The following is a 27,463-nucleotide window of genomic DNA, read 5'->3' on the forward strand; positions in this document are numbered from 1 at the left end:
ATACAACCACATGCACACATCTTTGTACATATTGACACACAAGACCACACACGCAGACACATATACTATTTTTTCACTCTTCAAACAGTCAATCAATTACAACGGCATACAACTGTCAATCATGCTGCTGACAAATACTATAGATCAATTAAACTTTGTTTGGAATTGTATGTTTCATAAACCTCCACAAGCACGTAAATTATGAGTTGGATTATGTTGATCAAGCACATATACACTGCTCTACTGCACCTTTTTCCTTCCTGTTGTTCAGACTTCCATGCCAAGTATAACACAACCACACACACACACACACTCACACACACATACACACACACACTGAAACCGTCTCGATCGTCATATTCCCTCACCAACAAGAAAATGCATGTACACACACATACAAATACACACACATACGCAGCAGAACTTTGTCAAAAGCCAGACTGTTCTGCAACTTGATTAAGTGTAAACAATAGGTGGCATTTGGAGAAATCAGTTTATTAAAAACCCTCAAACAACATGTATGTTTCTGTTCAGTGTCTGTTCAAGACTGGCAAAAAAAAAAACAATCAGTAATATTTTTTAAAGATGTTTGTTTTGTAAAAATAAAAAATAATATTATTATTAATGATGAATCTAACACTTTTGGAAATGTATACTAGCATAAACTTATTGAAGCTGGAGCTTAACGAAAGGTAAATTGAGTATCTAATGCAATAAAAGACGCATTTAAACACAATCATTTGTTGTAAAGTCTGTACTGTAATATAAAAATATATATTCTGAAAAAAGATTTTTTACATGAACTGCAATATTTGGTATATTACATTTCAAAAAGTGATGTTTTAACCGTGCACAATAGCCTATACCGAAGACTCTAATGTCTAGAGTCGATCAACTAAAGACTATTGTTTGATTTGGGAGGGGGGTTGTTGATTTTGATTGTGGATGGGGTTAAGAATAATGCTAATAGCTTGCTATTGTGTGCTCTGTATGGAATAACCACAAGTGAATAAAGTTGTTTTGACGACCTCTCCGAACCAGAAGTGGCTCAACGTTTTCATTGACAACTTATAGGTGTAAGTATATTGTGGATTTTGAACTGCAGTAAACTGTGTGCAGATGCAGCTGAGGTGAACACAAAAATGTTTTTCTTCAGAGGCAGTTTTGTGCAGAAAAAATCCATGTAAGAGAGGATTTTATTGCTTAACAAAAATAATTGTTTTTAAATTAAATATATACCAATGGTACATCATAAGGAAGTGCAGTTCCAAAGATTCTATAAGTTTTCTATAAGTTTTTCAAACAAATGAAGGAACCGTTCCTTCCTGTCCATGACATCGGTGTCTTTCATGTTGCTGCTGTCTTCTGTAACGTCCTCAGTCCTTTCTTTTGATGCATATAGTCTCTCCAGTCTGGCCTTCTCTCGCTCCAGAGCCAGTCGGTCCCTGCACACAGCATCTCTGTCCTTCTCCACCATCGCCTTCTCCCTCTCCATCACCGCCTTCTCTCGCTCTATCATCGCCCTCTCTCTCTCCAGCGAGGCTCGGTCTCGGTCCAGGGCGGCGACCTCCCGATCCAGTGCTGCCCTCTCCCTCTGCAGTACCTGCCGCTCCCTTTCCATCATCTGTTTCTCCTTTTCCATCACCTGTCTTTCTCTCTCCATCACATTCCTCTCGTTGTCCACCTCCAGCATGATGCGATCTATGTCCTGGCATCCCTCACCCATCTCCTCCTCCCTATCCTCGTCTCCATTTAATGAAACCTCGATCTCTGGCCCACCTGCTACCGAAGCTGTAGGGGAGGATATCACCATGGATACCTTCCTTTTCTTGGGTTTGGAGATGGATAAGAAATCACAATTGTCTTTGTCGCTGGGTAAAGCCTTGAGGATGGGGGCACTGCCTTCCAGCCGACCCTCTATAGCATCGTCCATCAGGGTGAAATGAGTCCACGTTTCAGGGAACACTTTCACCCCATCTGGAGGGTTTTTTAGCTCCTGAGGAGACAGAGATCAAGTCATCAAGACAAGAACAAAACCTGTCAGAATGCTTTATGAAGGATTCATGAATGAAAAAATTCTGACATAAATCAAAACTATGAATACCTTGTACCGCTTCTTCATGTTTTCCCATTTTTTGGATGCTTGACTATGGGTCATCTTGTGTTGCAATCCCATATGTTTGAGGATGGACCTGAAAATATAATGATTTTAGTGCTTTACAAATGTATTTTAATATTGCGCCAAGTTTTCAAGGTTAAAAGAGCTTCCTCTGATATCAGCAGAAAAAAATAGCAAAAAGATAAATTAAAAACAGAGCACAGAAATAGAGCTATACTATCAAGAGGTTGTTAAATTAATATAAACAACCCACAGTTTCAACACTGGAACATGATGAGCAAAATGTGGCAAAATTATGGTAGGTATGGGAGGGAAAAAAATTATATTCCCTTGGTATAGAACCTCTTGAGCAAAGACTCATCTGAAAGTAAAATATCCTCTTATAGTAACTGTGTATTCCTGCATCACAAACTAGAGTCTCAGAGAAAATTGACTTGACGGTTTACCTCCATGCCCACATGGAAGTATTTCTTCTTCCAGAGAAGAGGTAATTATTTGAAACCCTCAGTCTCACAAAGTCTTCAACTTCTTTTGAACTCACTGAGAGAGAAGAAAGGAAAAAAACATGTAGAACTTCACTGGAGCTGCTTAAAAGTGTAGTTTTAAAAAAATGCCTGTCCACAATTCAATAAAACATAAGCCCTTTGAGAAAATTACATATCATATTGTTTACTACAGTGTGCAAACTGTGATTTATTTGCTTGATTTTTTTTTTTTATCTTATTAGAAGTGTATTCAATGGGCTTTTTCATTTTTTCTTATTAAAAACAATGTACTCTTCCCCTTTTTAATTCAGGTGAGAACCATTAAATTAACTTTGCAACAGGTGTCACGTCACAATCAATCAACTAGTTTATAAACTTGGTTTTGGTCTGTGTTTATTTGGATGACTAGTGCACATTAGATATAAACGTCACTGACATCGGAGGCCGACTGAAAACTGTAAGTTAATTACATTCACTTCTCAATGTTGAATGAAATGAATGAAGGCGTGCTTACTGAGTAACTTTTCACGGTGGAGCCCACTTGCTAGGTGCTAAGCTAACTCTAATGTGTCAAACGTATCTTCCTGTCATTTCCTGTCGTCATTACTTACTTTTATATGTGAACTCCATGGGGCTGTCTTTATCATAAGTGGTGCTGGTGTAAGCGTGATCCTGGAATTCCATTTTCGCCTATTCTCCGTTCTTTGTTTAGGCTTTTTGTGAAGTGCCCTTCGTAGGTCGTTCCTCCTTCAGAGGGACCCTACGTTCTTCTTCTCTTGTATTATAGCTGAGCGCTCTATCGCCGCCTGTAAACAGGGAGGCACCAGTGGCAGAAACGGCTCACTATCGCCATCCAGCGCTGTGGAGGTTTTAGCACACTACAAATAAACCTTTTTCATTTTTATATTGATTAACAAACATTTAAAAAAAAAAAAAGATGTATAGACATTACATTTGTATATATCAAATGTATCAAATTATCAAAGTGTAAGTAGTAGTAGTATATAATAAATACAAGAAATGAATAACTACAGATTCTAGTTATTAAAAAAACAGGGTAATTACAAAATATATATATTGCCCTCTTTTCAACAGTGGAGGAAAGTAACATTTACATTTTCTCAAGTACAATTTTTAGGTACTTGTATTTGAGTATTTCCATTTTATGATACTTCTCCACTACATGTTAGAGGAAAATGTTGTTTTATAATGAGCAGCTCCTAACCTCTTTGGCTTGTGTGACCCCTTACAAAAATCTGTGTCTATTTTGGGAACCCTTGTCACTATTCAGAGGTCTGAGTTCTTGACAAGAGAGATCCCCCCTCTAAACTTCTCAGATGGTTTCAGTTAAATAACTTAGAGATCGAAAGAAGTAAACCATCACATAAACGCATAGATTAGAGAAACTTATGTTTTCCTGCCCCATGAATCATCTCAACATGCATTAGATTAATATTGTGATCTTTTTTAGAGGGGCCTGACCCCTTGGTTGGAAACTTAACTACCCAACAGTAGGTAGTTAAAACTCCTATACATTGGTGCACCAGGACCAACTATAATGTAGGCTAATCATTGATATTACCAAATTTTTCGATAGAACAAGTGTTTTTTTATATCATATGTATATGATACATTATATCATATACATCTATAATCATCAGTAGCTTCATTATATTTCACCACTTTATAGTTTCCTCCTATTGACTGTTTACAGTACATGTGGACAGTAATACTTAATTTGGGGGGCCCTTCAGCAGAACCAGCCTCTCTGGGAAAAAATTCACATTGTATGGGAGTGGTTGGTCTGAAGTATTGAGAATGAAAACGAAAGTAGACCTTTTATATTGCAGTGTACAGAATGGCGACAGGTCCCGGTAAGTAGCCTTTACACATCATGGCTTTGTGTTTGTCTCTGCAGCGTTGACTGTGTGTTTATTGTTGATTTGCGGGTTTATTGGCTTCATGTGTGTGTTTCGCTGCCCTTTTCCTTTAAACCACACGCAACTTTTTTGCGAGCTTCTTGTGGCCACTGTGTGTATTTATTGTATGAGACATTTAGAGTCAAAGTAGATCAAATGAAAACAAAGCCATCAGGATAATTAATAAATGCCTTTTTTTAATAGCCTATGATAGGAATGACGCGAGTCTGATCTCTCAGTCAGATACACAGATTTATCAGAAGTGTTGATCATTGTTTATGTAGAATGACTTTACAATTTCAGTTTCGTTTTTCATGAAGCCCCTACAGGGCTTACGTTCAACTATAGCCTAAACTTGTATTATAAAAATCATGCTTTACTTTTAATTTCTCATTATGATTATTAATATAACTTTTAACAACTATTTTCCAACTTGTATGTCATGGTTTCACAAAGTATGCAATTTAATTAGCCAGCCGAGGCAGCATGAAGCAGAGTATTCCGGCGCAACGCTGTGAGGGGGGGGGGGGGGGGATTTAAAGTCAATACACTTGGGGAATTGTTGTGGATTTATATAATAAATACAAGAAATGAATAACTACAGATTCTAATAATTAAAAAAACAGGGTTATTACAAAATATATATATTGCCCTCTTTTCACCAGTGGAGCAAAGTAACATCTACATTTTCTCAAGTACAATTGTTTTTGAGTATTTCCATTTTATGATACTTCTCCACTACATGTTAGAGGGAAATGTTGTTTTATAATGAGCAGCTCCTAACCTCTTTGGCTTGTGTGACCCCTTACAAAAATCTGTGTCTATTTTGGGAACCCTTGTCACTATTCAGATGTCTGAGTTCTTGACAAGAGAAATCCCCTTCTCAGATGGTTTCAGTTAAATAACTGTTAGAGAGCCAAAGAAGTAAACCATCCCATAAATGCATAGATTAGAGAAACTTATGTTTTCCTGCCCCATGAATCATCTCAACATGCATTGGATTTATATTGTGACCTTTATAGGGGCCTGACCCCTTGGTTGGAAACTTAACTACCCAACAGTAAGTGGTTAAAACTCCAGATAGGCTACTCCTATACATTGGTGCACCAGGACCAACTATAATGTAGGCTAATCATTGATATTACCAATTTCCGAGTGCTTTTTATGTCTTAAGCACATCAATAATCATCAGTACCTTCATTATATTTCACCACTTTATAATTTCCACCGACTGGCTGTTTACAGTACATGTGGACAGTACTACTCTCTAGGTGTTATCATAAGGGTGCCATGATCTAGAAAAACCTTTATTTATTGGCATAAAATTCCTGGCGATCAGAGTTGAGGTCAGGGCCCTGAACTGGCAAGTCGAGTTTTTCCAAAGCAAACTGGAAAAACCATTTCTTTACAGACCTTGCTTGGTGTATGGGGGGCATTGTCATGTTGAAACAGCATAGGGCCTTCCACAAACTGTTGCCACAAAGTTGGAGGCACACTGCTGTCTAAAATATCATCGTATGCGATAGCATTAATACACGTTTGGCCATACAGTGTCTATCAATGTTGTGTGCAGGACTGTATTAGGTGGTAGATGAACAGTGTGTGAAGTATACACATGTCTAGGCTGAACGCCACATTGTTTCATTTGTATATCAAACACTGGATATTGTGAATAAAAGCGTCCACTAAACATGTAAACATATGATTGTGTGTCTCATTCTCTCCCAATGTTGTGCTATTTTTTTTCCTAGACTCTGAAAATGACACCTTTTCTGTGGCCAGTGACTCTGACGATCAGATCAGCGATAGGTCAAACAGTGACGAGGATTCAGATGTAGAGGACGATTGTCAGGTTTGTTTATTGACAGAGACGATGTTGGAAACAGCATCTATTTCATAAACACAATGAGAAGTGACGAGTGGACACACAGCACATAAGTATATTTACCTCTAGTGATGAAAACCTTTGTATATTTTCATTTTGAAGTCTATTGTGAAGGAGCCCTGCAAGTATTACAACAGTGGCCGCTGTCGGGATGGAAACAGGTGCCGTTACAGGCACGTCTGCAAGTATGCCCTGAACGGAAACTGCAAATATGGGTCGAATTGTAAACTGAATCACCCCAGTGGTGGAAGGGATGGGTCTCATGCAGGCAGCAGGGCTTCGGATAAATCAACATCTAGAGGTGAGGAAGAGGGAAAGAGAAAGGTGTTTCCCTGAAACTCTTTCATATTATATCTTAGCTACTTTACATTGTGAATTCTGTTTCTCCATATTGTAATGCTAATACTGTTCAATCGGTCTACTCTGTATACATGGCACATATTGTACGTCTTTCTGTTGATCCTGAAGGAGGGATCTCTCCCCTCAGGGACCACACCCTGTTGCTCTGAGGTTTCTCCGTCTTTTCCTGTCAAATGTTCCTGACAATATTGTGTCTTCTTTCTTTTCACCAGATCCGGTCCTTACTGATGGCCGATTCCACCAATGGCAGCTGAATGATGGAACTGGCTGGATGGATGTTGACAATGATCACATAATCGAGGCTCAGTACTGCCTGCCCCATACCAAAAGCATTAAACTCTACAACACACCATGCGGGTAAGAGCTTAAAATGTCTGCTTGATTATTGTCCAGTCAGTGGGTAAGTGAAGCTTTATTTATGCGGTACTTTTCAAAACCAGGTCACACAATGCTTCACATATCCCAAAGCCCAGGAAAACAAACACGTGACAGGGGTTAGGAAAGTATTGAGAACCTCAGAAAAAGCATGATTGGTTTTGGTCTTTTAATAGAAGTTGTCGATAAAACAAAATCTTTAATTAAACCAGTCTTATCCTTCTTGAGCAGAGCCACTCTACACTTTTTATCTGTCTCTCTGTAGGGCAGTGAGCATAGATTTTAAAAGGATGAGAGTGTATGGAAAGAGCCTGAGAGTGAGACGTTTGGACGATGGCAAAACCGAGTGGACCTGGTATTGCACTTTGCGTAATAAGTGGAATAAGTATGGAGACAAGGTAAATGGCTTCTCAGCTTTGTTTGTGTGTCCACAAATACACCAAAATTTAAAGAGTGACTGGCAACAGCTTTGAACCAAAATCCTGAATATATTGCGATTTTATTTGTCTTTGTCAGTTTGTAAGATATATATATATATATATATATATATATATATTTTTTTTTTTTTTTTGCTCTGGACAGGATTCGAAGGGCAATCCCAGCCCCGTGAAGAGCTCTGACATAGAGCGGGAGTTTCAGAGTAACCCATCGAGCTCTTTCACTTTCAACATCGGTTCTGATACCATTGAAATTAAATTCAGAGGTGAAGGATACACTCGCAGCACGTTCATTTTTATGACTGTTTTCCAATTTTTATTTTTATATATATATATATATATATATATATATATATGATATTGTTGGTTCCTTCTCAGCTGCTTGTTGGTTCCTTCTCAGCTGCTAACCTCATTGTTCTGTTTTGTCTTTTATTAGAAATGCGACAGGTGAGTAAAAAGAAGAAGAGGAAAGTGACTCGTCGACCACTGTACCGAAAACTGCAAACAGGGGCAGGGTGAGTTTGGATTTTATTTGTTGACCAAACTGATCAAATCTCATTCTAGTTAATAATAAATATTTGAAAATTATGAAGACAATTTTAGGAACAGTATGACTTTTTGGAAAATCTGTTAATTTGCTTTCTTGCTGACAGTTAGATGAAAAAATTGATACCACTGAAGCTACAACATGAAGCTACAGCCAGCACCTGGTTACCCTTATATTTGTCGTACAGTCATCAGAGTGGTATCAATCTTCTCATCTAACTCTAAGTAAGATAGCAAATAATTATATTTTCAAAAATGATGTTGTTACAGAGTTTCTCAAGTAGTCTCAGCTCTCAAGAATGTTTCTGTGGGCACCAAACCACAGTGGCAGTTTGAAGGAAAGAGTGGATCGTGGCACAACTTCAAAAGCAGGGTAAGTTATCTGCGGAGTTGAGGTTATGATCATCTCCAAGACTTCATGTGTGATTACATAATAATGCTAAGCTCAACCACGAATGATCTTGTTTCAACAGAGCGGCACTAAGACTGAATGCTCAGTAACCAGTGATGACATTGAGACGAAGTACCAGCAAAACCCCCAAAACAGCATGGTGTTCCAAGTGAAGGGAGACTCCTACAGTCTAGACTTCAGAGGTTAGGTTATGTTTTAAATACTGTAAGAAGAGAAAATAGTGACATTTTATTTTAAGGTTATTGTTCAATTTGTGCTCAAGTAAATACTAATATTAATAATTTATCATTAGGAATTTTATTCCTCATCTACTGTATGTTGAATTACATGCTAGCTTGTAGACACACATGCACTGACTTAAAGATACACCAGGCTACACTTTGCATTCTTGGTGAGAGTTTGTGAGCAAAGATCAATGAAGCTGCAACAAGCAGCTGGTTAGCTTAGGTTAGCATAAAGACTATAGTCCCACACATAACCCCCAGTAAAACGTCAACTTGTCATTTTTACTCCATTTTTGTTCAAAGTTCATTAATTTAAAAATCAATTTAACGTGTTAATTAATGAGCTGCTTCTGGGTGAAGTGTGTTACCTGAAAGTGTACGAATTAAACCCTCTAGCTGTTAAACCTATTATTATAAGCAGAAAATACAGTCCACAAGAAGAAAGTCAGATGTCATACACTCATTCTGTTTTTTATTACTGTTGTTTTTTTATACAGCAATGACCCAAACCAACCTCAAGACCAAGCACATCCGCAAGGTCAGACGTGTGCTGGTGTGAGCATCATAGAGGATTTTGACCTCCACAGGACGATCCACAAACCTTTGTGCAATACTGTATTAATGCCATTAATCTGGGATTCATTTATTTGGGTGCATACTTTTTATTGTTGGCTTTCATTGGATTTGGATCTATATTGGCCTTATGACATTTTGAATATTGTGTTTAAATTAGAAGAGGATACGTTTTTATTATCTTGAAGGCTGCTGTGTTTTATTTTATTTGTAACTTGGTTGCCACAGTAGATGGTGTCAAAACACTTTGAAGTTTACTAACACACACCCTGCCTGACAAACTTGCTCTCAGATAATGTGCACAGTACATTATTTACTATTTGCCTTTTTAGAAATGATTGTTTTAAAGTGCTTGTCTTAAAAACTGAATTTTTCATGATCTCCACTTTGATACATCTCATTTAACGACATTACTCCCTACACACTGCCATAGCACAGAGATGATTTCAGGGTGCTAAATCTGAGGAAGAAAATAAACTATGGTACAAACACACACACTTCATAAATGATCAGACATGTTTTTTACATATCTACCCACTGCCTTTTGTGCTGTGACTGACCGTAAGCCAAATATAGTGCAAATTGAAGGCCATTTTGCACATGACCTTCAAGGTTTTTTACCTCTGAAGCTGTAACTCAGGTGGCTGCATTATTCAATCAAATCCCTGTGATTGTGGATCTACAGTCTTTCAGCTCATATTATTTTTCTCTAAGTATTGGAAGATTTATTTTTTTGCTTCATATGTATTCTGCTTTGAATATCATGTAATGGACAATAAAAAACACAATTGCAAATTTTAACAAAAAACATCCTGGGTTTTTTTTTGAGTCTGTAAGACACAGGTGAATTTCAGTTTCCCTGCACCCAGTTACTCATCTACTGTGCCCCGTATGTAGAGTAAAGCTGTACTGTCTGACTGGTACAAATGCAAACGAAAACTCACATGCCCAAATGCAAATGCACAAATATCAAACTGTGATTAATGTTGTAATTAGCATCTACCAAAACAAAGAAAGTAGCTGTAATGACAGTAAATCACTGTGATCACAGACGTCACTCTTGTGGGCCTGAGCACGAAAACGAAAGTGAAAGACGTCGCTTATTGTGAAAGGAAACCTTTAACATCGATGTCCGAGAACGAGTAAGTAAATGAGACTTTAATGAAACGATATAAAGTTTTCATCTAAACCGCAAGTAAAGACATTATTATCGCTGTTTGTTTAATTTGCCTTTTTGTTATTACAGTGTATTTTCCTCAGAGCATGGTGAGTCTAGATTACTGGATCAGTCTGATTGATTTTTATCTGCCTTAAAGTTTTCAAGGGTGTCTTCGTGCCTTCTACACTCTTTCTATCTGTGTCTTACAGGAAAATGAAGATGATGGGGGTTTCCATGAGACTCCAGGTCTGTATCACAAGACAAGTGAAGTTCCTGCTGTTTTACTTTTACTGTTTTAACTTGTAGGCCTGCGATTGAGCCTTTTAGCTGATTCTCTCTTCACTTCAGCGACTAACAATGAATTGAAAGCAACGAATATAGTCAGTTTAGTTCAGTGAGTAATTACATTTCTCTAAAAACCACAAAAGACTGAAATATCTGAGAAAAACAAAACACATATTTTCCATCTAAGTAAAACTCTTCAGTTATTTGAGAAGTTTAAACAAATTAATTATAGTCATTTTTATTTATATATATATATATATATATATATATATATATATATATATATATATATAGTGTTTGAGTTGAGTGAGTAGCTGAAGTAAGGTTGGTTCACCCATCCTTTACCACTGCAGCCCAGGTTATGGTGCGCTCTCATTCTACATACTTCCCTTCTTCATTCGTTGCCTAGAGAAAATTCTTGTATGTAATGTACGGAAAAATATTTAGGTTGCCATTTGAATGTTTCTATGATACAAGTACATTCAGCAGTAATTATCGCCACACCTGCACCAGTAAACGATAAAGACATAAACAGTCAGTGTCAAACATTAACCGGGCTCAGGCTGGATTACAGCTGGACACCTGTGTTTGTCAGGGGTTTTTTTTTTTTTTTTAGAGAACACACATCTATAACAAGAACTTTTGTTCCTCTATTTTACAGTCAGTGGGAAACATTATGAGTGGCAGCTGTCAGATGGACATCAGTGGCTCAAAATTGATAATGACCATGTGATCGAGACGCACTACTGCCAACCTGGAGCTAAAGGAATCACCATCAACACTAGCCATGGGTCAGTGATGTGATTTTAACTTTAAAAATCACTTTAAAGTTCAGGTATTGTATTCAGGAAGCACTTAGGTATAATGTGGAAATATTGGATCGTAAAGCTGCAGATAAGGTTTGGCTAATGTCAGTTATTACATCACTGACGCCGCTAAAAAACGTCTGAAACTGAATCATGTGTCTTCACAGGCCGGTGTTCATTGACTTTGATAAGTTGCAGACTCACAACACAGGTCTAAACGTTCATAGACTGAGCTTCGTACCTCAGGGCCAAACACAGGACGTGGGTTGGTACTTCAGAGACGACCAGCTGTGGCGTGAATATGGATCTCAGGTGAGGAGCATCTTTGGCATGAAGCCTCAGGTTCATTTGATGGTCTAGCTTTTTGACAAATTCTCCATGTGCATTCTTGATTAGTCTTCCTCCCCTTTCTCCTCTTCCTCAGGGCTCCACCATGTTGTCGTCATCAATCAGCAGTAGAGACGTTGAGCATCAGTTCACTCTCAACCCTCAGGGAGCCTTCACCTTCACAGTGGGCTCTACAAGCTACAGACTCGACTTCTCCAGTATGCGATTTGCTTGTGTGAGCTAGTTAATTTCAATGAATGTGTCTTTACCGAGCTAAATCTAACTGATGGTGTTTGACTCTGCAGCCATGACCCAAACAAACTGCATCACAGGTTTGTGCAGGAATGTACGCAGGCGACCAAAATTCACTTCCAGCACCGGGAGGTAAGAGGATTCTAAAAATGTTTCTTCCCTGCATCGACTGTTTGCATCTTCTGTACCCCAAATAGATCAGCCTTAATCTACTGAGCTGTCCACTGATAAACACCCTCAGCAAACAGAATTTTAAGTCAGTATATAGAGGCTAGATGAATAGACGGTAGTTAGGAAAGTAAAAAAACCTCTGAGCAATATACGAATCCTCATGGAGCCTCACTGCAGATAAGCCCCTTAAAAGCCCCTTAAAAGCCCCTTAAAAGCCCCTCTATGTCGGTTTGAACATGCGTGATGGTGTCTTCATTTCTCTGCAGCCTGTACTCGACTTTAGTCTTACCCTCAGCTTCCTCCTCCCAGCCCGCTGATGGAAGCTACAAGTGGGAATTCATGGGAGATGAGGGGGAATGGACAGAATACCAAGCACATGTAAGTAGGGCATCCAACTGTTTCAAGTAGTCGAAGCAGAAACTTAACTTTGTCTCATAAAGATATTCAACTTTCATTCTTCCTTTTTGTCTCTTGGTAAATAATGTCAGAGTCAGCAGTGGCATCTAGTGGTCAAATTGAAAATACCTCTAAGATGATTAATTCTTTGTAATGAATTCAGAATGAAGTGTGTTGAGGTGAAGCTGCTTTCAGCCGGCTCACACAATCTCATTCTCAGGGATGTGTATTTTATGTGTATTCCTCTCTACAGTGGATTTATTTGTGCCTGTTTGTATTTGTGTGTAGATATGTTCGTTTGACAGCACTGCCATTGAGACACAATACCAGCTGAACCCACAGGGCCAGCTACACTTTAAGATCAAGAGATACTCGTACACGCTGGATTTTCCAAGTAACGCACGCACACACACACACGCACACACAGACACACACACACGCACACGCACACACAGACAACTACTAAGCTGCTCTTCTGCTGAACCAAAACGGACACATTCTCAAGACTTTTTTTCTTTTTTTTATATATATATAGGAATGTGTCAAGTCAATAACCGAATCGGGACTACGAGAACAGTGAGGAGGACTTTAAACTACGGCAACCAACAGAACAGCAGGTCAGGAGAAACATTTCACCATGAAACCAGAACACTTGAATATACAAAACACAGCAATCCTCAGTTTACTCCTGAAAACATGCCAGACACCTTAACCAGTAGCAAAATATCCCTTATTTGTCCATTTATTTGAATGGGCATAAACCAAAGCCCTTAAAAGCACCTTACTTAAGAAAGCTCTTAATGAACAAATTAAGTATGATTTAAGGGGTACATGACTTTCCCTCTGCTTTACAAATTAAATTTCAAACATCTCACAAATCCCTTAATTATGAATTTAGTTTGTTAATAAGGTATATATTGGGTTCTTAAAAAGCAAAAGCCAAACCCCTCAATAAAAACCTTGATGTGAAACAGATTACTACATAAAAGTATACAATATATTATCTTTATCAGCTCTACACCAAATCTGCATAGCCTGGCCAGCTCAGTTCACTGAACAGCAGTGTGTGAAGAGTGTACTTGTAAAATATGCGTATGCCACTGTAAGTGTTTTCAGCTTTCATTCTTCTGCTCTTCAGTTCCAGCACGATGCCGCGATGGCAGTTCCAAGATATCGGTGGAATATGGAAAGATTACTCCAAAGTAAGACACTAATTTCTTTTGTTGATGTGTAAATAACAGTCAATAAGATAAAGACTAACAAGAATATGAGTCGACAGCCATGTAAGCAGCTATTATGTTCTTGATTTTGTGAGCTAGCCAGACTTTAACGGTACGTTTCTTACGTGCATTTCCTCGGTGTTGCTCTCTGTGTCGTGCAGGGATATCGTCACTGCAGCATTTCCAGTCAGGACATCGAGCTCCAGTACCAACAGGACCCATCAGGCATAATGAGATTCACCGCCAAGAACTTCAGCTATGAGCTGGACTTCTCAGGTGAGCTGAAAACAGGGACACAATAAGTCACAATATTACAGTAAAGGATTGTTCTGTAGATCTGAGGTTCAGACTGATATTTCATGTCTTTTGCAGCCATGATGCAGAGAAACCTGTCCACATGCACCGCCAGGTCAGTGCGACGACTTAACCAGTGACAGAATCGGAGGTCGGGATAAATTAATGTTGATTTTACCAATTGCTTGCCTCAGGTCACATACTGGAAACATTCAGTAATGTTTTTCACAAGCTGCCTCCTCTGTCTGCTGTCTGGACAATCTTACACACCAGTTATTTAAACAGGATATTTACTAAAAGGTGTCAGGGAAGACTTAAATCTTAATTCAGCAGTGTCCGTGAGTATAATGCACTTTGTCCTTTTCCAAAAGCATCTGATCTAAATTGTTGTGAATGCATTTCTTCCCTTAATTTTTTCGTTCATTTTTAACCTCAAACCAAAGATTCAGTCAGTGATCAGTGCACTTTAACTGTTTTCAATGTTTACCTTTCAACAAGATACCACTTTAAACCTAAAACCAAAGGGAAGTTAACTTTGATGTCTCATGTGATATACTGCCTATTAAATTGTGCATGTTAATATCAAAATGTTCCCTTAATACTGCCATGTAATCAGCACACTTTGGCTTGTTTTTCTTTTCTGTAAGTAGTGTTTGTATATCGTTGCACAAATAATGACCATGCTCCGAGAGTAGATTGTGTACTTTCCTTTATATGTACAGATTTTCATTGAACCACCTCAGAAACCAGCACCTTAACACATAAAACACGGGCCACACTACACATATATGACAGCAGTAGTATACAAACAATCTTGTAGAAGAATAAGATTTAGTTTTCTGCTTTGGGGTTCTGCCAGGATATGTGACACACGCTCCAAAGATCACATCCCATTTTGTGACCAAATCAAAACTTGCCACACAGTATATGTCGATCTACAGACTAAAAAAAAGATCCAATCACAGTCATCTAGTCGTGTGACATAAATGAGGAAGTGAACAGAACCTGAAGAGCCAAATTCACAAGCGCGTTAACACTGCCATGCGGCCGGAGAGAAAGCTCACCTTGTATGGGTGGCATTGTTACACAGAAACAAAAGTTAGTTCAGTAAAAGACGTTACACTTCAGCATGTTAACAACAATCATTGTCAGCAGAAACAGTGTGACCAAGGTGCATCTAAAAACCCTAAAATGGTGTCATTTCCTTCAAAAATGTAAGATTTAGAATGAGTACACGTCGATGTTTAGCAGATTAGAAGATCTGACAGTCCTATTATTAGTTATTGTAAGTCAGTGGAAATGAAGGTATGGACACACCGAAAGCTGCTTAAACCAATCGATATGCACCCTCAACAACCAATAAGGATTATTGCACACGACTCATCTAAGGCCTCTTAACCATTATCACAAGAACATAGAAATGCCAACGCCCTCACAGAGCAATAGCTTTTTAAATAACTATATATTTACACTTCATAACATGTCACCAGCACAGATCCTCTGACAGCTGGAAAGTGCTGAAATCAAAATATATAGTGATATCTTCTTCACTGTACAAATTGATCAACAGAAATGGTACACTGTAGGACTCAGAGCTCCTTCACAAACCTCACCAGAGCCAATCCTGGAGCTGGATGTGTGAAATAAAACATCATTGGTCACTGGAATATTTAGGAATCATTAGGGGGAAAAAAAGTGGTCAAGTTCAGTAACATGCAATAAAGCAAGTAATTTGAAAAGCATACTTCAGACAGCTGATTAAGAGGGAAAATATTAATACTTGAGTTACAGATGAAAGCTGTCTGTGGCTTTACACATGTACCCATGTAAGGCACAATAGCCTAAGCAGTGCATGTGGTCCTTTTTCACCCCTTCAGCATTAGCGTCTTGTTAAAAAGGACACTGCTGTAATAGCTACTACACACATCCTAAGCCACTATCAGACACAAGTCATTCATACTGCATTTATAGAAACTGATCATTTTTTGTTACTAAAAGGAGGTGAAATGGTTGTCAGCAACTTTGACCAGACAAAACTAACCCTTCTGTTTTCAACATGTTTGCTTAAACGTCAAATGAAGTGATGGGAGAAAAAAAAGAAAACACTAACAGAATGAGTCCAAAGGGGGAAACAATGAAGACCAGACTGGATCATAAGTCCAATTTCTGTTCTCAAAATGGAAGTGCTGCAGAGGAACAGTTACCATGGAGACGGACTGCAGAGGGGTTACTCTGTTTGCCCCACTAAAACCGCAACTGCTGGGCTGTCGGTTTTCCACACCCCCTTTCAGACTGTCTCCACGGAGGAGCCTCCTGGATGCAGATCAGTGACTGCAGGCTTGTCGGTGCTAACTTCAAGCTATCTCCCAGGGGGCTCAAGACATTTTGGTGTATGCAGTATTTGTTTTTAAGCCAACCCTCTGATCACTTTAGACATGCAGCAAATCCTAAAATAGTCGAGAGGAAGGATAAAGGTACAGAAGCCTGAAACTGAGCAGATGCGTGGCATGGAAGCCATTTTTTTTGTTCCATCCTTTGTTCTGCCAATTCTGAAGGGTGATTCTGATGCAACTTGTTCAGGAAGTGAAATACACTCAATCCACTCAGTCATTCATGATATGAACACAAAACCTTCCTGAATAAACCGAGTTGGGATTCACCTCAACCCATGACTTTGGGACTCCCAAGAATGTCAAGTACAAAACAGTAGGAAACCCCCAGCATTTAAAGAACACAGCATAGAAGAAGTAGTTCCCAAAGCTTTTTGTCCTTCTGGTCAAGTAGAAATGGAATTCAGGTGCAGGCTGACTTGCCGGCTGATGTTGAGCAAGATTCACAATTTAAACCAGGTTAGATTAAAAACACAGACTGCAACATCCTTGAAACGATTTTTAAATCTTCACATTCAATCAGTGTCTTGTTCTGTGAGAATTGAAGGCTCTTCTGTCCAAAGTTATTAAAAGAATATACTTAACCTGGCATCTTTTCATTTACAATTAGCCAAATAAGTCTTTCAGATCATTGTTGACAGATGCACTATGTTTGATTCCACTTTGGTTCATGCTAGGGGCAGCGGCAGGTTGAGAAAAGTTTTGGGGGCTGAAAAAAGGGTTTGCTTGCATCCCAAACCCACTTGGTACCCCTCCCATACCTACTGTTGCACCCTGCATCTGAGTCTGAGCGTTCTGGGCTGAACCGAACTGATTGAGCCAAGGGGTGTTGGGTCCAGGTGCGGCTGTGGGACCCATTTGGTTGAGGGTGACTTTGGGCTTGTTGGGTGTAAAAAGATTGTCCAAGGCCGATAAGTCGGGGGATTTATTTGTCTGCCCAATGGGTGCTTGATTCTGTGTGAGTGCTCCAAAGTTTGGGGTGCTGGTGGTGGTGGCCATGCCACCATAGAGGCCAGGACCTGTGGGCCGTATGCCCATCCCCATGCCTCCTGCGTGGAAGCCCATGGGTGGGTTGAAGCCATTAGAGACTGGGGCACCCATGGGGCCAACCATGGGGCTGGAGGAGGGGAAGGCAGAGATGGTGGTGCCCTGCACTGGGGCTGGTCGTGCTGTGTTGGCCAAGGACAGGCTGTTTAGCGATGTCATATTGTTGAGAAGGCTGCTGGTCAGATCCTTAGTCTGCAACATTAAACAGGGTGAGATTTAGCTTCACAAGCCATTAGTGTTTGAGGATGACTGTGTGCCTGTGTGCACTGAAGTATGCAGTTTTTACCTGTGAGTTGGTGGTGGTGGCTGGTTTGATAGTCTGTGGTGCTAACGGCTGCTGGCTTCTCAGTTTGGCTGCTTGCTCCTGCTCCTTAGCCAATCGCTGTTTCTCCTCTAGAGTCAGAGACATCTAGGGCAGTTCAAAGCAAGAGAGACAGTGAACAGACTGGACTACATGCTAAATAAGCAAAGGTGAAATTTTGTGTAAAGGAGGTGTGAAATTATTCCCATACTCTATTAGGCTGTGAGGTTGCTGCTGCTGCAGATCCATTCTCTTTCCCATTAACCCCTGTGCTGCCAAAGATATCGTCAATCTGAAAGAAAAAACAAGATGGAAAATGGAAGCACTGCAGCACACATGGCTAAACATTTTCAGCCTTTTCAGGATCTTTTAAAGCAAAAGAAGATATTTCTCTCACAGTAAGTATGCCCATGATCTTTGATCTGTTACTCGGATGACATAGAATAAACCTCTCACCTGGTTGCCAGAGCTTGGCGGGCTTTTGGTCTCCTCTGATTGGTTCCCTGGGTTTGTAATGTTTATACTCCTGTTAGAAGAAACAATGAAAAGCAAACCTGGTTAGTCATACCATTATCATATTCATGTGACCAGTAGCGACTGATTATTGCTATCTATTGGAGATCCAATTAACCCAGACGTCTTATCTAATTTGTATTAAAAATTTACATTAATATTTATGTCTACTTGATTAATAATCAAAGTGAGAGTCTACTGTACAGGGTGAATTCAATTAACACAGATACCTCTGCTGCTCCTGCATGACATGCAGCTGCTCCAGCTTGGTCTTGTGTTCGTTCTCCATGCGACTCAGCATGTCCCGTATAACCACCATGAACGAGTTAAACTGAAACACAGAATGTATCAGATTATAGCAAATAAGAGGAAATTTAAATACGATTAAGCAGATGATACAAAATGCATTAACCACAAAAAACTACAATTACCGCCTCACAGTTTTCATGCCTCCAGCCAAGTTGCAGGACATATGGTCACAATCTCCCCTTTTTGAGTCAGTGCTGAATAATGACCCGAAGAGTTTTTCCAGAACATTATGATTTCATATTATGATGTCCTTTGACCATTTGGATATAAAACATCATCACTTAATCATTCTATTTTATTAGACATTTATGTTGAGTTGCATCATAATTAGTGTATGAATTTGTGCGTTTTGGCAACAACGTGTTTTGATAGGTCACTGTGACCTTGACCACCAAAATCTGATCAGCTCACTTTGAGTCCAAGTGAATGTTTGTCCCAAATCTGAAGAGATTCCCTCCAGGCGTACTGAGATATCACGTTGATGAGAATGGAACGAAGGGACAACCCGAAAACACAATGCGGTATAAAAAGATGAAGAAAATAAGATGTGTTTTTCACCGATTTGCTGGGAGATGTAATTTTAAAAAAGGTGTGTTGGCCGCGGAGTACCTGATTCAGGTTGAGGTTGTTGTCTATACTAAGAGAGACAAGGTGGGGCAGGCTCTTGGTGGCAAGGTGCTCTTTGGGAATGCCCAGCTTCTTGTGGCTGAAGGTGCATTTATAGATTCCTAAAGTGAGGATAAAGGAAGTTAAATAACCGATCACTAAGCAAATCAAGAGGCAGCTCAACTGTTTAAGAGGTGGAGTAGAGAGAGTCCAGTTCCTTTACCTAGAATGCCCATGAGAACTGCTGGTTCTCTAGAGGGGATCTGTTGCAGGAAGGGCAGGATCTCATCAATGACATACCACTTGTCTAGATACTCCAAAATCTTCCCCAGACACACCAGAGAGTTCACTCGTACCTATACAGTGACAAAGGAAAATAAATATATAGACAAAGTCAAAATACATATACTGTTTAAATGAGGTAAGACAGTTGGTTGTAGACAGTGGTGGAAGTAAGAATATAATTTTAGAGAGGGGGAGGGCAAAAGTAAAGACATAACTAAAGAAAAATCTAACTTTAGTGGAAGCAGATAGCTTGCGGGTACAAGCTGAGAGCAGAGAATAACTGATAAAGACTCACAGCTAGTGAGGAGGTCTGTAGGCAGGCTGATTTGATCCGAGGAATGAGGGAGTTCTTCATGGACGGGTAGTCAATCAGGTTGGCAAATGTCGGGATGATGTTCAGGCACAGCTCCTGCTCGGCCGCAGATAAGATGTTATGAAATATGACATTTTTATGATGCCAAATACAGCATCCATTCTTACTGTTCTCTCAAGATAACACTAAAAAGAGACGAAGAGTATCAGCAGGTGACAAAAAAAAAAAAAAAAAAAATGTTCTAAGGTTTCCAAGTGGAATGCTAAAAATATTTACTTATGCTTCAAACTGGTGGTGTCTAAGACAAGCCTAAAAATATTTTTGATCCAGCATCTGGCTTTGTCAAAAATCAAGTATGCAATAGCTCCTTCAGTCATGACTTATTTGATGATGGTGATGATGATGATGATGAAGGCAACTTCCACTGGAAAAGTTTGGCACCATCTGCAGTTGATCTGGTGGTCACCTCCCTGGTAAAGGATTTACAACTGACCGTATTGAGTTAATATTGAGCAGCTGTACCTGGATCTGTACAGAAGGGGCTTCCAGAGCTCTGTAGACCATAGGCAACACGCTGTTCTTAATGTCCTCCGGCGGTGTTTTGGTCAGCAGCAGGTCCATCTTTTGCAGGAAGATCAGCAGGATCTGGACAGCACAGGGACCCAGTTAGAAAAACAAGAGTCAAAAGCAAGAGAGTACTATCCTATCGTCTACGCATGAGTACGGTGGTAAGTGAAAATGAGCACAGACTGTGATTGCAGTGGCTTTAGTAGAGCTTTTAGTAGTACAACACCAACAACACAACGCATACACTAGCCAATGTAAGTGGAGCATATTCACAGCAAGACCACTCACCATATTACTAGCCTGAGGAGGCATGGAAAGAAAGATACAGAGAAAGACAAGTGTTGATAAAGTAACAGACTGAGCCCAAACAGCATGCTCTTCAGTTGTATTTAACTGGTTAATCTCACTTTCAAACTCTCAATCACACAACTGCCAGGGGAGAAAAAACATCATGCGAAGAGAAAACTACTTTTTTCAGAGGATTATTTAAAAGACACATGAGCTGAGAACATATCTCGTTGAGTGCATTGCTAGCTTAGCAAAAAATGCTTTTAATTATAATAGTACAGCCACTAGAACAACCAGTTGGTAGCCTACTGCACATGCCAAGTGTTTCATGGTTGTCTACCTGAATAGGCTCTTGCTGCTTGAAAACAGGTGAGAGGTCAGGCAAGATGAGACGAACATATTCCTCCTTGGTGCACTCCTCGGCGATCAGCAGCACGTTGGGCAGCACGAAAGGAACCATGTCCGGGTTGACAAACTCAGAGGTCAACGCCGGCAAGATTCGATACACGACCACTCTCTGTGAGAACGCAAAATAAGAATGAGTTGAAGTAGCAGCTAAAGATGACTTCAAACTGTAATACTGCATGTTCAACAAAGAACAGAGAAAAAGCAAAACGAAACATAAACAAAAATAACAGAAATCTTTCCGTGAAGCAGTACTAGAACTATTGTGTCGCAATAGTTAGTCTGTGTGTAAGAGTTAGTGTTAAAGTTTATACAAAAATGAACATTTTTGTAATTGTGTTCTAATTGATATGGGAACACCAAGAGCTTTGTTTGTCAGTACATGTGCATTCAGGACTAAATTTGCAGGGCACACTGCATTTCCTTTACAAAATCTACAGGCATTTACCTTGGGTAGTTTGGGCAGGACTTTGGGGAGGCCTTTGTAGAACTGAGACTTCTGTAGGTTGTCCCTTTGGAAGAGGGAGTCAAAGTACTGAAGAGTAACAGCACCCACGTCATCAAAAAATGGAATCTGAATTCCACAAAACATGGGGGAAAAAAAAAGAAATGCGTCATCAAACGAAAGCCAGAAAATATTTCCAACACATGCACAAAAACAATATCAGTGAACAAGATCATTTCAATGCATCTGCATGCATGTAATAACAGTGCAAACCTTGGTCATCTGGTCAGCATCAGGCCGGACATTGGGCGTGACACTGAGCAGCATTTTGACATGCTCCCGCACGTCGTCAGGGATCTTGTTCAGCAGTGCTGGACTCATGCTGCTCAGCTACAATTGAAAAACACAAATGATGGAGTAGAACATAAGAGGAAGAGAAAATAAAAATCAGTGGTTGACACTCTTGAGGTATGGCACACAATTTTTATTTCTACTGAAGCTGTGATGTGCCAAATGACTTGATTTATGAAAAAAATATCAATTACACATTACTTGGGGAGGCAGATCTGAGCCTGTGTCAAATCATAGTCATCAGAATTGTTTCAAAAATCAAATCAACTCTGGACAAGACATCTGCCTGCACTGTCATTTTTCAGGCTTCCACATTTCGCACACCTCCACTCACCTGGTCCAGCTGCCTGCTGAAGCTCTTAAAAATGTCATGCTTGTTGACTTGGAAAACAGGCTTGCCCTCGTTGAAGATTGCATGCATGACCACACCCAGCGAGTACATGTCAGAGGCAGAGTCACAGCTGACAGACAGGATATACTCAGGTGCCAGGTATTCAGGGTTGGGGAGGCAGAGTGGAGGGAGGTTGGGTTCCCACTCTTTACATGTGTACTTGGGCTGAAGGGGATGAGAGGATATGAGAACATAAAGATGTGACAGCACTGCTAGACATCAGTTTGGTAGAGCCTCTTGCAGGCAGTAAGCTTGGGTCGAAGCCCTGCCTGACAGACTGAACTGAGGGAACAAAACTCCTGCAGATACCTCTGCGTCTGAGGGGTTTGTAGAGGAGATGCTGAAGTCAAAGCCCATGATCTTCCATGCTCCACTCTTGTTGAGAATGATGTTCTCTGGACACAGATTGCCATGGACCATTTTCACCCCACTGTGGAGAAAGGACAAACCCTCCGAGATCTGAAGAGATAGAAAAATGAAAATGTCAGGAAAAATTTAAAGTATGATAGATACAAGCACATTGTTTGTATTTAGGCGCAAACAGTTTGGCACTTCACTCGCTTGATCAGGATTATAGACAAACACTGCAGCAAAAGTAAACCAATACACATTTCAAACGAGGGCAAACACCCAGGATAAACCTGTATTTGCCATCAGTGTGAATGGGTCAACACATTACAGCCAGGAATTTGTTTGGATCTGGCATGTCTCAACTGACGTATGAAAAGGTGACCATGATTCTGTAATAATTATAGGATTACAAAATAAATAGTGTAACCATAACCCTATCTAATCCATGATAAACATTACAGGTATTTTCTAGGCCTCTCAGCTATAAATGTCCTCCTTTAAATAACTTATACAAGCAATGGAAAAAGTAAGTTAAACAGAAATTACGACCAATGTGGGTTAAAGGGACAAAAAGGAGGGAGATGGGTAAAATACAGGCTGGCAAAAAAGTTAACTGACACTGCAGCATGTCAAACCACAGCATGACACTGAAAGGTGAGGTGTGGAATTGGGCACGTAAAACTAACTTTGTGAAGCAACAGCAAATGAATGCATGTTGGAAATATTTATCTTAGTGTTGGACAATGAATGTGATTACTGTGTCATAGATAATGTGTACAGAAGATGGTTTACAAGGGTGAAAAAATTTTATATAATGTATACACTAAATACAAGTGTTTTTCTTTATTATAGTTTCCTATGTGTTTTACTGTGTCTGCATTGTATGTTGTGTGACCACTGGGTTTCAAAAGAGGCCCTTTGGTAAAAGGAATCTTAAAGTTCCTGACACATCAAGCTTGAGTTTAAACAGTTGATGATTGATTAGTCGACTAACCCGAAAACTAATCGGCTTGATAACATATTTCTGTAACTTTTTCTAATCCTAAAAATCAACAGGTTCTGATTCTTTTTGGGTTTTGGACTGTTGGCGGGGAAACACAAGGCAATTAAAATGTCAACCTGTGATATGGTAAATTGTGATGTGCATTTTTATAAACATTCATAGATATGACATTTTCACAGAGCAAAGAATTAATCAAGAAAATAAGTGGTCACTTATCAATAATAAAAAATACTTAGTTGCAACCTAACCTGTCTGCACTCTCACCTGTAGCAAGCCATACTTGGTCTCGACATCATAGAGTTTGTACTCCTTGATGTCGTTGGGCACGGGGCTGGGCAGGTTGTCCCACTGGCCCAGCACATTGGACAGACTTGCAAACACCGGCTCTGTACAGAACGCCAGACAGTCTCTGAGGGCCACACACAAGAAATAACATCAAATAACTGCTTTTTAAATGTTAAGTTATTCTTGAACAGAAAGAGCCGATTATCAACATGACGATAGGCAAAAACAGAGACAGAAAAGTACTGTGAAGTGAGAACTGCCCTGGGTGGAAGCAAAAAAAAACAACAACAACAACAACAAAAAAACAGTAGTATAAAAAAAGGGAAGCACAAGAAAGCCTCAACCTTATTTTGCCAGGGGCCGTACATTATTCATGGAATAATCTATAGACTCTTTTGATCATGACAAGCTTCTGCTCACATATGCACACACAGAGGCAGACAAACAGATTTGTTATCAATTTTTTTCTCTTGAATGTCAAGCCCCCTCTCAGAGGTATGACTCATTCAATTTGCCCTTGATATAAGTGTTTGTGTGTATTTGTGAGTGTGTGTTTGTATATGTGTGTTAATCACCGTGACTCTTCCAGAGGATGCTGCACAGTCAGGAGACGGGGGTGACGCAGTCTGGTCAGCTGTTGCACTCCTCTTTTCAGTGAATCAATGATTTGGTCCTTCTCAAATTTCTGATACTTGTCAATCATCTTCTTATCAAACACAAACACCGCCACTTCCTGGAGGATTAAAGACAAACAACAAGGTGCTGAAATTAGCTATATCAAGTGCGACAGTTAGTTCTAGTGTGGAAAGTCCTCAGCTGACTTCATCAACAGCAGAAGCACCATCAGTTATTTATCCATCTAAGTCTGAACCTGAATTGGAGTTGGTCTGATCAGGGAGTGGATATTTACACACACCTGTTTGGTGGACTTCTTGGTGCCATTGTAGATCCTCCAGCACATGCCAGGACCCCCGCTGGCAATATGTCGTCCAACCTCAAACTCCCGTGTCACCGGGTTGCCCATGACAGCGCTGGTGACATCTGCTGTCACCTTAGTGACAGTGCTTTTTAGCTTGTTCAGCATGGATTCCATGTTCAGGCCTGACCTGGCAGCTAAGGTGACAGTGGCAGATGAGAGACTGTCCAGGACAGGTAAGCATTTATATACAGGTTTTAACTAAGAGTTATAGACCTAGACCAGTAAGACAATAAGTTTTTGCTATCACTGAAAGAGACAGCTGTAGCCTAACCCTTTCTAGCTAAGCAAAAGCCTTCAACAATCCATTAGACATGCACTCTAATGCACCTGCTTGAAAATTTGCACATCAAAGTGGCACCAGCGTCTGGTCTGTGCTGGCTGAGGAGAGTAAGCACCATAATAGCCCAAGCTGTTCCCAGAAATATAACACGACTCAGAGCAAACTCAAGCACACTAGTTAGGCTCTCTTTCAAAATACTTCAGTGACTTGAAAGCATGTTAGGCAACAGGAAGTCAGACAAAAGAACATGGCCGACAGTAATATGGCCAAATAATAATGAACTGCTTCTTCATCCTTTTTTATCTGTCTTGAGTGGGCTTCTGGTACTTTGATGTTTATTTCACTGCACTGAAACACAGCTGAGTAAGCTTTATAATATATACCAATATAGATATATATCATTATTATATACAACAAGATGCACACTGTACAGTTTGCATAATTAATGCTGTACAGATACCTGCATAAAAAGTTAGCCGTCAGTACAAAATGGATCAAAGCACATTGAATACATATCCAAATTTGTAGGTTCTTGTCAACACCCACACTGACCAATTCAGTTAATAAGAACCCCTGCTTGTACTGTATATATAATGTTACAATGCAGTACTATACAGTACCTCCCTTAAGCTTGTGTAAGCTCAGCCAGTGCCAACTGCTGTAACAATATGTGACCAGCCAAATAAAGGGTACATAAAACTACTGAGTCTATCAATTAGCATGGCTGGATCTGATGCTGTCAGCTTTGTTGATGTTTATATCAGTGTGGCAGGCTTTCTCAGTCCCCTTGTCTCCCTAATTTTGTACATTTTCTGGAACAGCCAGATCTACTTGTGCCTCACCCAAAACAATGTAGCCTCATTAGAAGATGTGCAACTGCGCTCATAGACATAGCAGTTATTTCTGGCCTGATTTACTCAGCTATGGGGGAACCAGCAGTCAACACTGTAGCATAACTGTGTCATTGCTCATTATTCATTTCGTGATGGACACAAGGGCTACAGCAACAAAGCCAGAGGGATCAGTATATACCAGATGCAGCTCTACGGCCATGAGTCTTAATTATTAAACAATATTGTGTTAAATATTTCCCCTAGGGTGAGCCAAAAAAGCTTTTGTCGGCAACAAGTTTGAAGGGTTTTTACGAAGAAGTACCGACATTGCTTTAATGTTATCTTTCGATGGCAGTCAATTTACTTTACACGAACTGACATCTATCGACACCAGTTGCCAGCTAGTGGCCAGATGAAAAGAGGTAAACTGTGAGTGCAGTGTTTTGGACATTCACCTCACCAAACCACCTGCACCACAGAGCCCACCTAGCCTAGCACAGTCATTAGCATGTTAGCCGCGAGATACCAAACAGTTTATTAATACCAGTTTTATAACTTTATTTTGACGCAATATTCACGTCAGAATATTAAAGCATATCTTTGCTCTGGATTGAAGTATTTTAATGTTATATTTGTCGCTTCGCATGACTCTCATCATGTCTGGTTGGGAAATACCTTGATGTTAGCTCAGTTAACCGTATGGTTTAGCCTGTACGCACACATCAAAACTAGCACAGCACCGTGACACTGTCGTTAGCCGTTAACAACTATCTTTCCAAACCTTCTTTTAACCTATTATCTACCTTTGTAGGTCAGAACACTGACATCATCGTTGTAATCCATGAATGGCTTTTTTCCACAGACAGATCACGGTAGTCACATACCCAAGCTAACTAGCCAACAACGCGCAACTAGACAGTGACGTTACTGTCACCGCTGTTATTATAGTCAAAGACCGTTTGTTTCAATCCAAAACTTTCACTCCGACACCATCCAGCTACTTACCTTGATATGAAAAGGGCTCTCTGTTTTATTTCTTGTGATATGTGGACTCTCAGCAGACGCACTGTCAGTAATGGCTGTGAAACACAGCCCCCATGTCTTCCAGTAGCATACGAAATGAGTTAGCTTAGTACGCTAGTGAACGAACAACCCAACTTCCGGGTTTTTTAATGCCGTCAGGTGCATCAACGTCATCTGAGTGTTTTTTTTTTTTACACACTTGCAACCACTCTACAGTATTCAAAAATAAACTGCACATCAAATTTCTTCATTA

At 39.8% G+C, this 27,463-nt stretch overlaps 4 protein-coding genes across 6 annotated transcripts; 2 read left to right on the top strand and 2 right to left on the bottom strand.

The window, feature by feature from the left end:
* Positions 1-17: 17 nt before the first annotated feature.
* si:dkeyp-38g8.5 (uncharacterized protein LOC568385 homolog) lies at positions 18-3,385 on the bottom strand. 2 transcript variants are annotated; one of them, XM_056367088.1, is made up of 4 exons: positions 3,216-3,385; positions 2,566-2,659; positions 2,105-2,192; positions 18-1,996 (listed from the first exon to the last, which is right to left on the bottom strand). In XM_056367088.1, exons 1-4 carry the CDS (start codon positions 3,286-3,288, stop codon positions 1,277-1,279), a joined length of 975 nt encoding a protein of 324 aa, XP_056223063.1. In that variant the 5' UTR covers positions 3,289-3,385; the 3' UTR covers positions 18-1,276. The 2 variants fall into 2 exon arrangements, with proteins under 2 accessions (XP_056223063.1, XP_056223064.1); XM_056367089.1 differs by lacking the exon at positions 2,566-2,659 and having other exon boundaries at positions 3,216-3,353.
* A 621-nt stretch (positions 3,386-4,006) lies between these two features.
* On the top strand, positions 4,007-10,143 carry si:ch211-244b2.4 (uncharacterized protein LOC541512 homolog). Its single transcript, XM_056367521.1, has 10 exons — positions 4,007-4,478; positions 6,275-6,375; positions 6,511-6,709; positions 6,981-7,125; positions 7,409-7,541; positions 7,726-7,846; positions 8,017-8,095; positions 8,397-8,499; positions 8,600-8,720; positions 9,260-10,143. The coding sequence occupies exons 1-10, from the start codon at positions 4,463-4,465 to the stop codon at positions 9,319-9,321; spliced, it is 1,080 nt and encodes a 359-aa protein (XP_056223496.1). The 5' UTR covers positions 4,007-4,462; the 3' UTR covers positions 9,322-10,143.
* Positions 10,144-10,405: 262 nt separating this feature from the next.
* Positions 10,406-14,939, top strand: si:ch211-244b2.3 (uncharacterized protein LOC557230 homolog). Its single transcript, XM_056367523.1, has 13 exons — positions 10,406-10,477; positions 10,582-10,601; positions 10,704-10,740; positions 11,441-11,570; positions 11,753-11,897; positions 12,010-12,130; positions 12,218-12,296; positions 12,602-12,713; positions 13,020-13,125; positions 13,267-13,348; positions 13,870-13,933; positions 14,113-14,227; positions 14,324-14,939. Coding segments are annotated over exons 1-13 (1,074 nt in total). The 5' UTR covers positions 10,406-10,476; the 3' UTR covers positions 14,386-14,939.
* scyl2 (SCY1 like pseudokinase 2) lies at positions 14,938-27,311 on the bottom strand. 2 transcript variants are annotated; one of them, XM_056367519.1, is made up of 19 exons: positions 27,193-27,311; positions 25,012-25,208; positions 24,671-24,828; positions 24,075-24,219; positions 22,766-22,915; positions 22,400-22,621; positions 21,988-22,104; positions 21,718-21,843; positions 21,205-21,381; positions 20,865-20,876; positions 20,532-20,654; positions 19,992-20,105; positions 19,635-19,767; positions 19,415-19,533; positions 18,727-18,827; positions 18,440-18,509; positions 18,195-18,275; positions 17,969-18,091; positions 14,938-17,874 (listed from the first exon to the last, which is right to left on the bottom strand). In XM_056367519.1, exons 2-19 carry the CDS (start codon positions 25,186-25,188, stop codon positions 17,242-17,244), a joined length of 2,781 nt encoding a protein of 926 aa, XP_056223494.1. In that variant the 5' UTR covers positions 25,189-25,208; positions 27,193-27,311; the 3' UTR covers positions 14,938-17,241. The 2 variants fall into 2 exon arrangements, with proteins under 2 accessions (XP_056223494.1, XP_056223495.1); XM_056367520.1 differs by lacking the exon at positions 20,865-20,876.
* Positions 27,312-27,463: the final 152 nt, after the last annotated feature.

This window comes from Seriola aureovittata, chromosome 22, assembly GCF_021018895.1.
Source record: "Seriola aureovittata isolate HTS-2021-v1 ecotype China chromosome 22, ASM2101889v1, whole genome shotgun sequence".
Lineage (NCBI taxonomy): Eukaryota > Metazoa > Chordata > Actinopteri > Carangiformes > Carangidae > Seriola > Seriola aureovittata.

What these genes read in the sequence shown, in the direction of transcription:
- si:ch211-244b2.4 (XM_056367521.1), top strand. An exon ending in GGATAAATCAACATCTAGAG is followed by an intron (nt 6,710 to 6,980) that starts GTGAGGAAGAGG and finishes TCTTTTCACCAG; the next exon opens with ATCCGGTCCTTACTGATGGC. An exon ending in GGCACAACTTCAAAAGCAGG is followed by an intron (nt 8,500 to 8,599) that starts GTAAGTTATCTG and finishes TTGTTTCAACAG; the next exon opens with AGCGGCACTAAGACTGAATG.
- scyl2 (XM_056367519.1), bottom strand. Translation starts at nt 25,188, where the DNA reads ATGGAATCCATGCTGAACAAGCTAAAAAGCACTGTCACTAAGGTGACA. An exon ending in ATGCTGACCAGATGACCAAG is followed by an intron (nt 21,844 to 21,987) that starts GTTTGCACTGTT and finishes TGTGGAATTCAG; the next exon opens with ATTCCATTTTTTGATGACGT. An exon ending in CCACCACCACCAACTCACAG is followed by an intron (nt 17,875 to 17,968) that starts GTAAAAACTGCA and finishes TTAATGTTGCAG; the next exon opens with ACTAAGGATCTGACCAGCAG.
- si:dkeyp-38g8.5 (XM_056367088.1), bottom strand. Translation starts at nt 3,288, where the DNA reads ATGGAATTCCAGGATCACGCTTACACCAGCACCACTTATGATAAAGAC. An exon ending in CATGGAGTTCACATATAAAA is followed by an intron (nt 2,660 to 3,215) that starts GTAAGTAATGAC and finishes CTTCTCTCTCAG; the next exon opens with TGAGTTCAAAAGAAGTTGAA. An exon ending in ACATGAAGAAGCGGTACAAG is followed by an intron (nt 1,997 to 2,104) that starts GTATTCATAGTT and finishes CTGTCTCCTCAG; the next exon opens with GAGCTAAAAAACCCTCCAGA.
- si:ch211-244b2.3 (XM_056367523.1), top strand. An exon ending in ACCATCAACACTAGCCATGG is followed by an intron (nt 11,571 to 11,752) that starts GTCAGTGATGTG and finishes GTGTCTTCACAG; the next exon opens with GCCGGTGTTCATTGACTTTG. An exon ending in GGACAGAATACCAAGCACAT is followed by an intron (nt 12,714 to 13,019) that starts GTAAGTAGGGCA and finishes ATTTGTGTGTAG; the next exon opens with ATATGTTCGTTTGACAGCAC.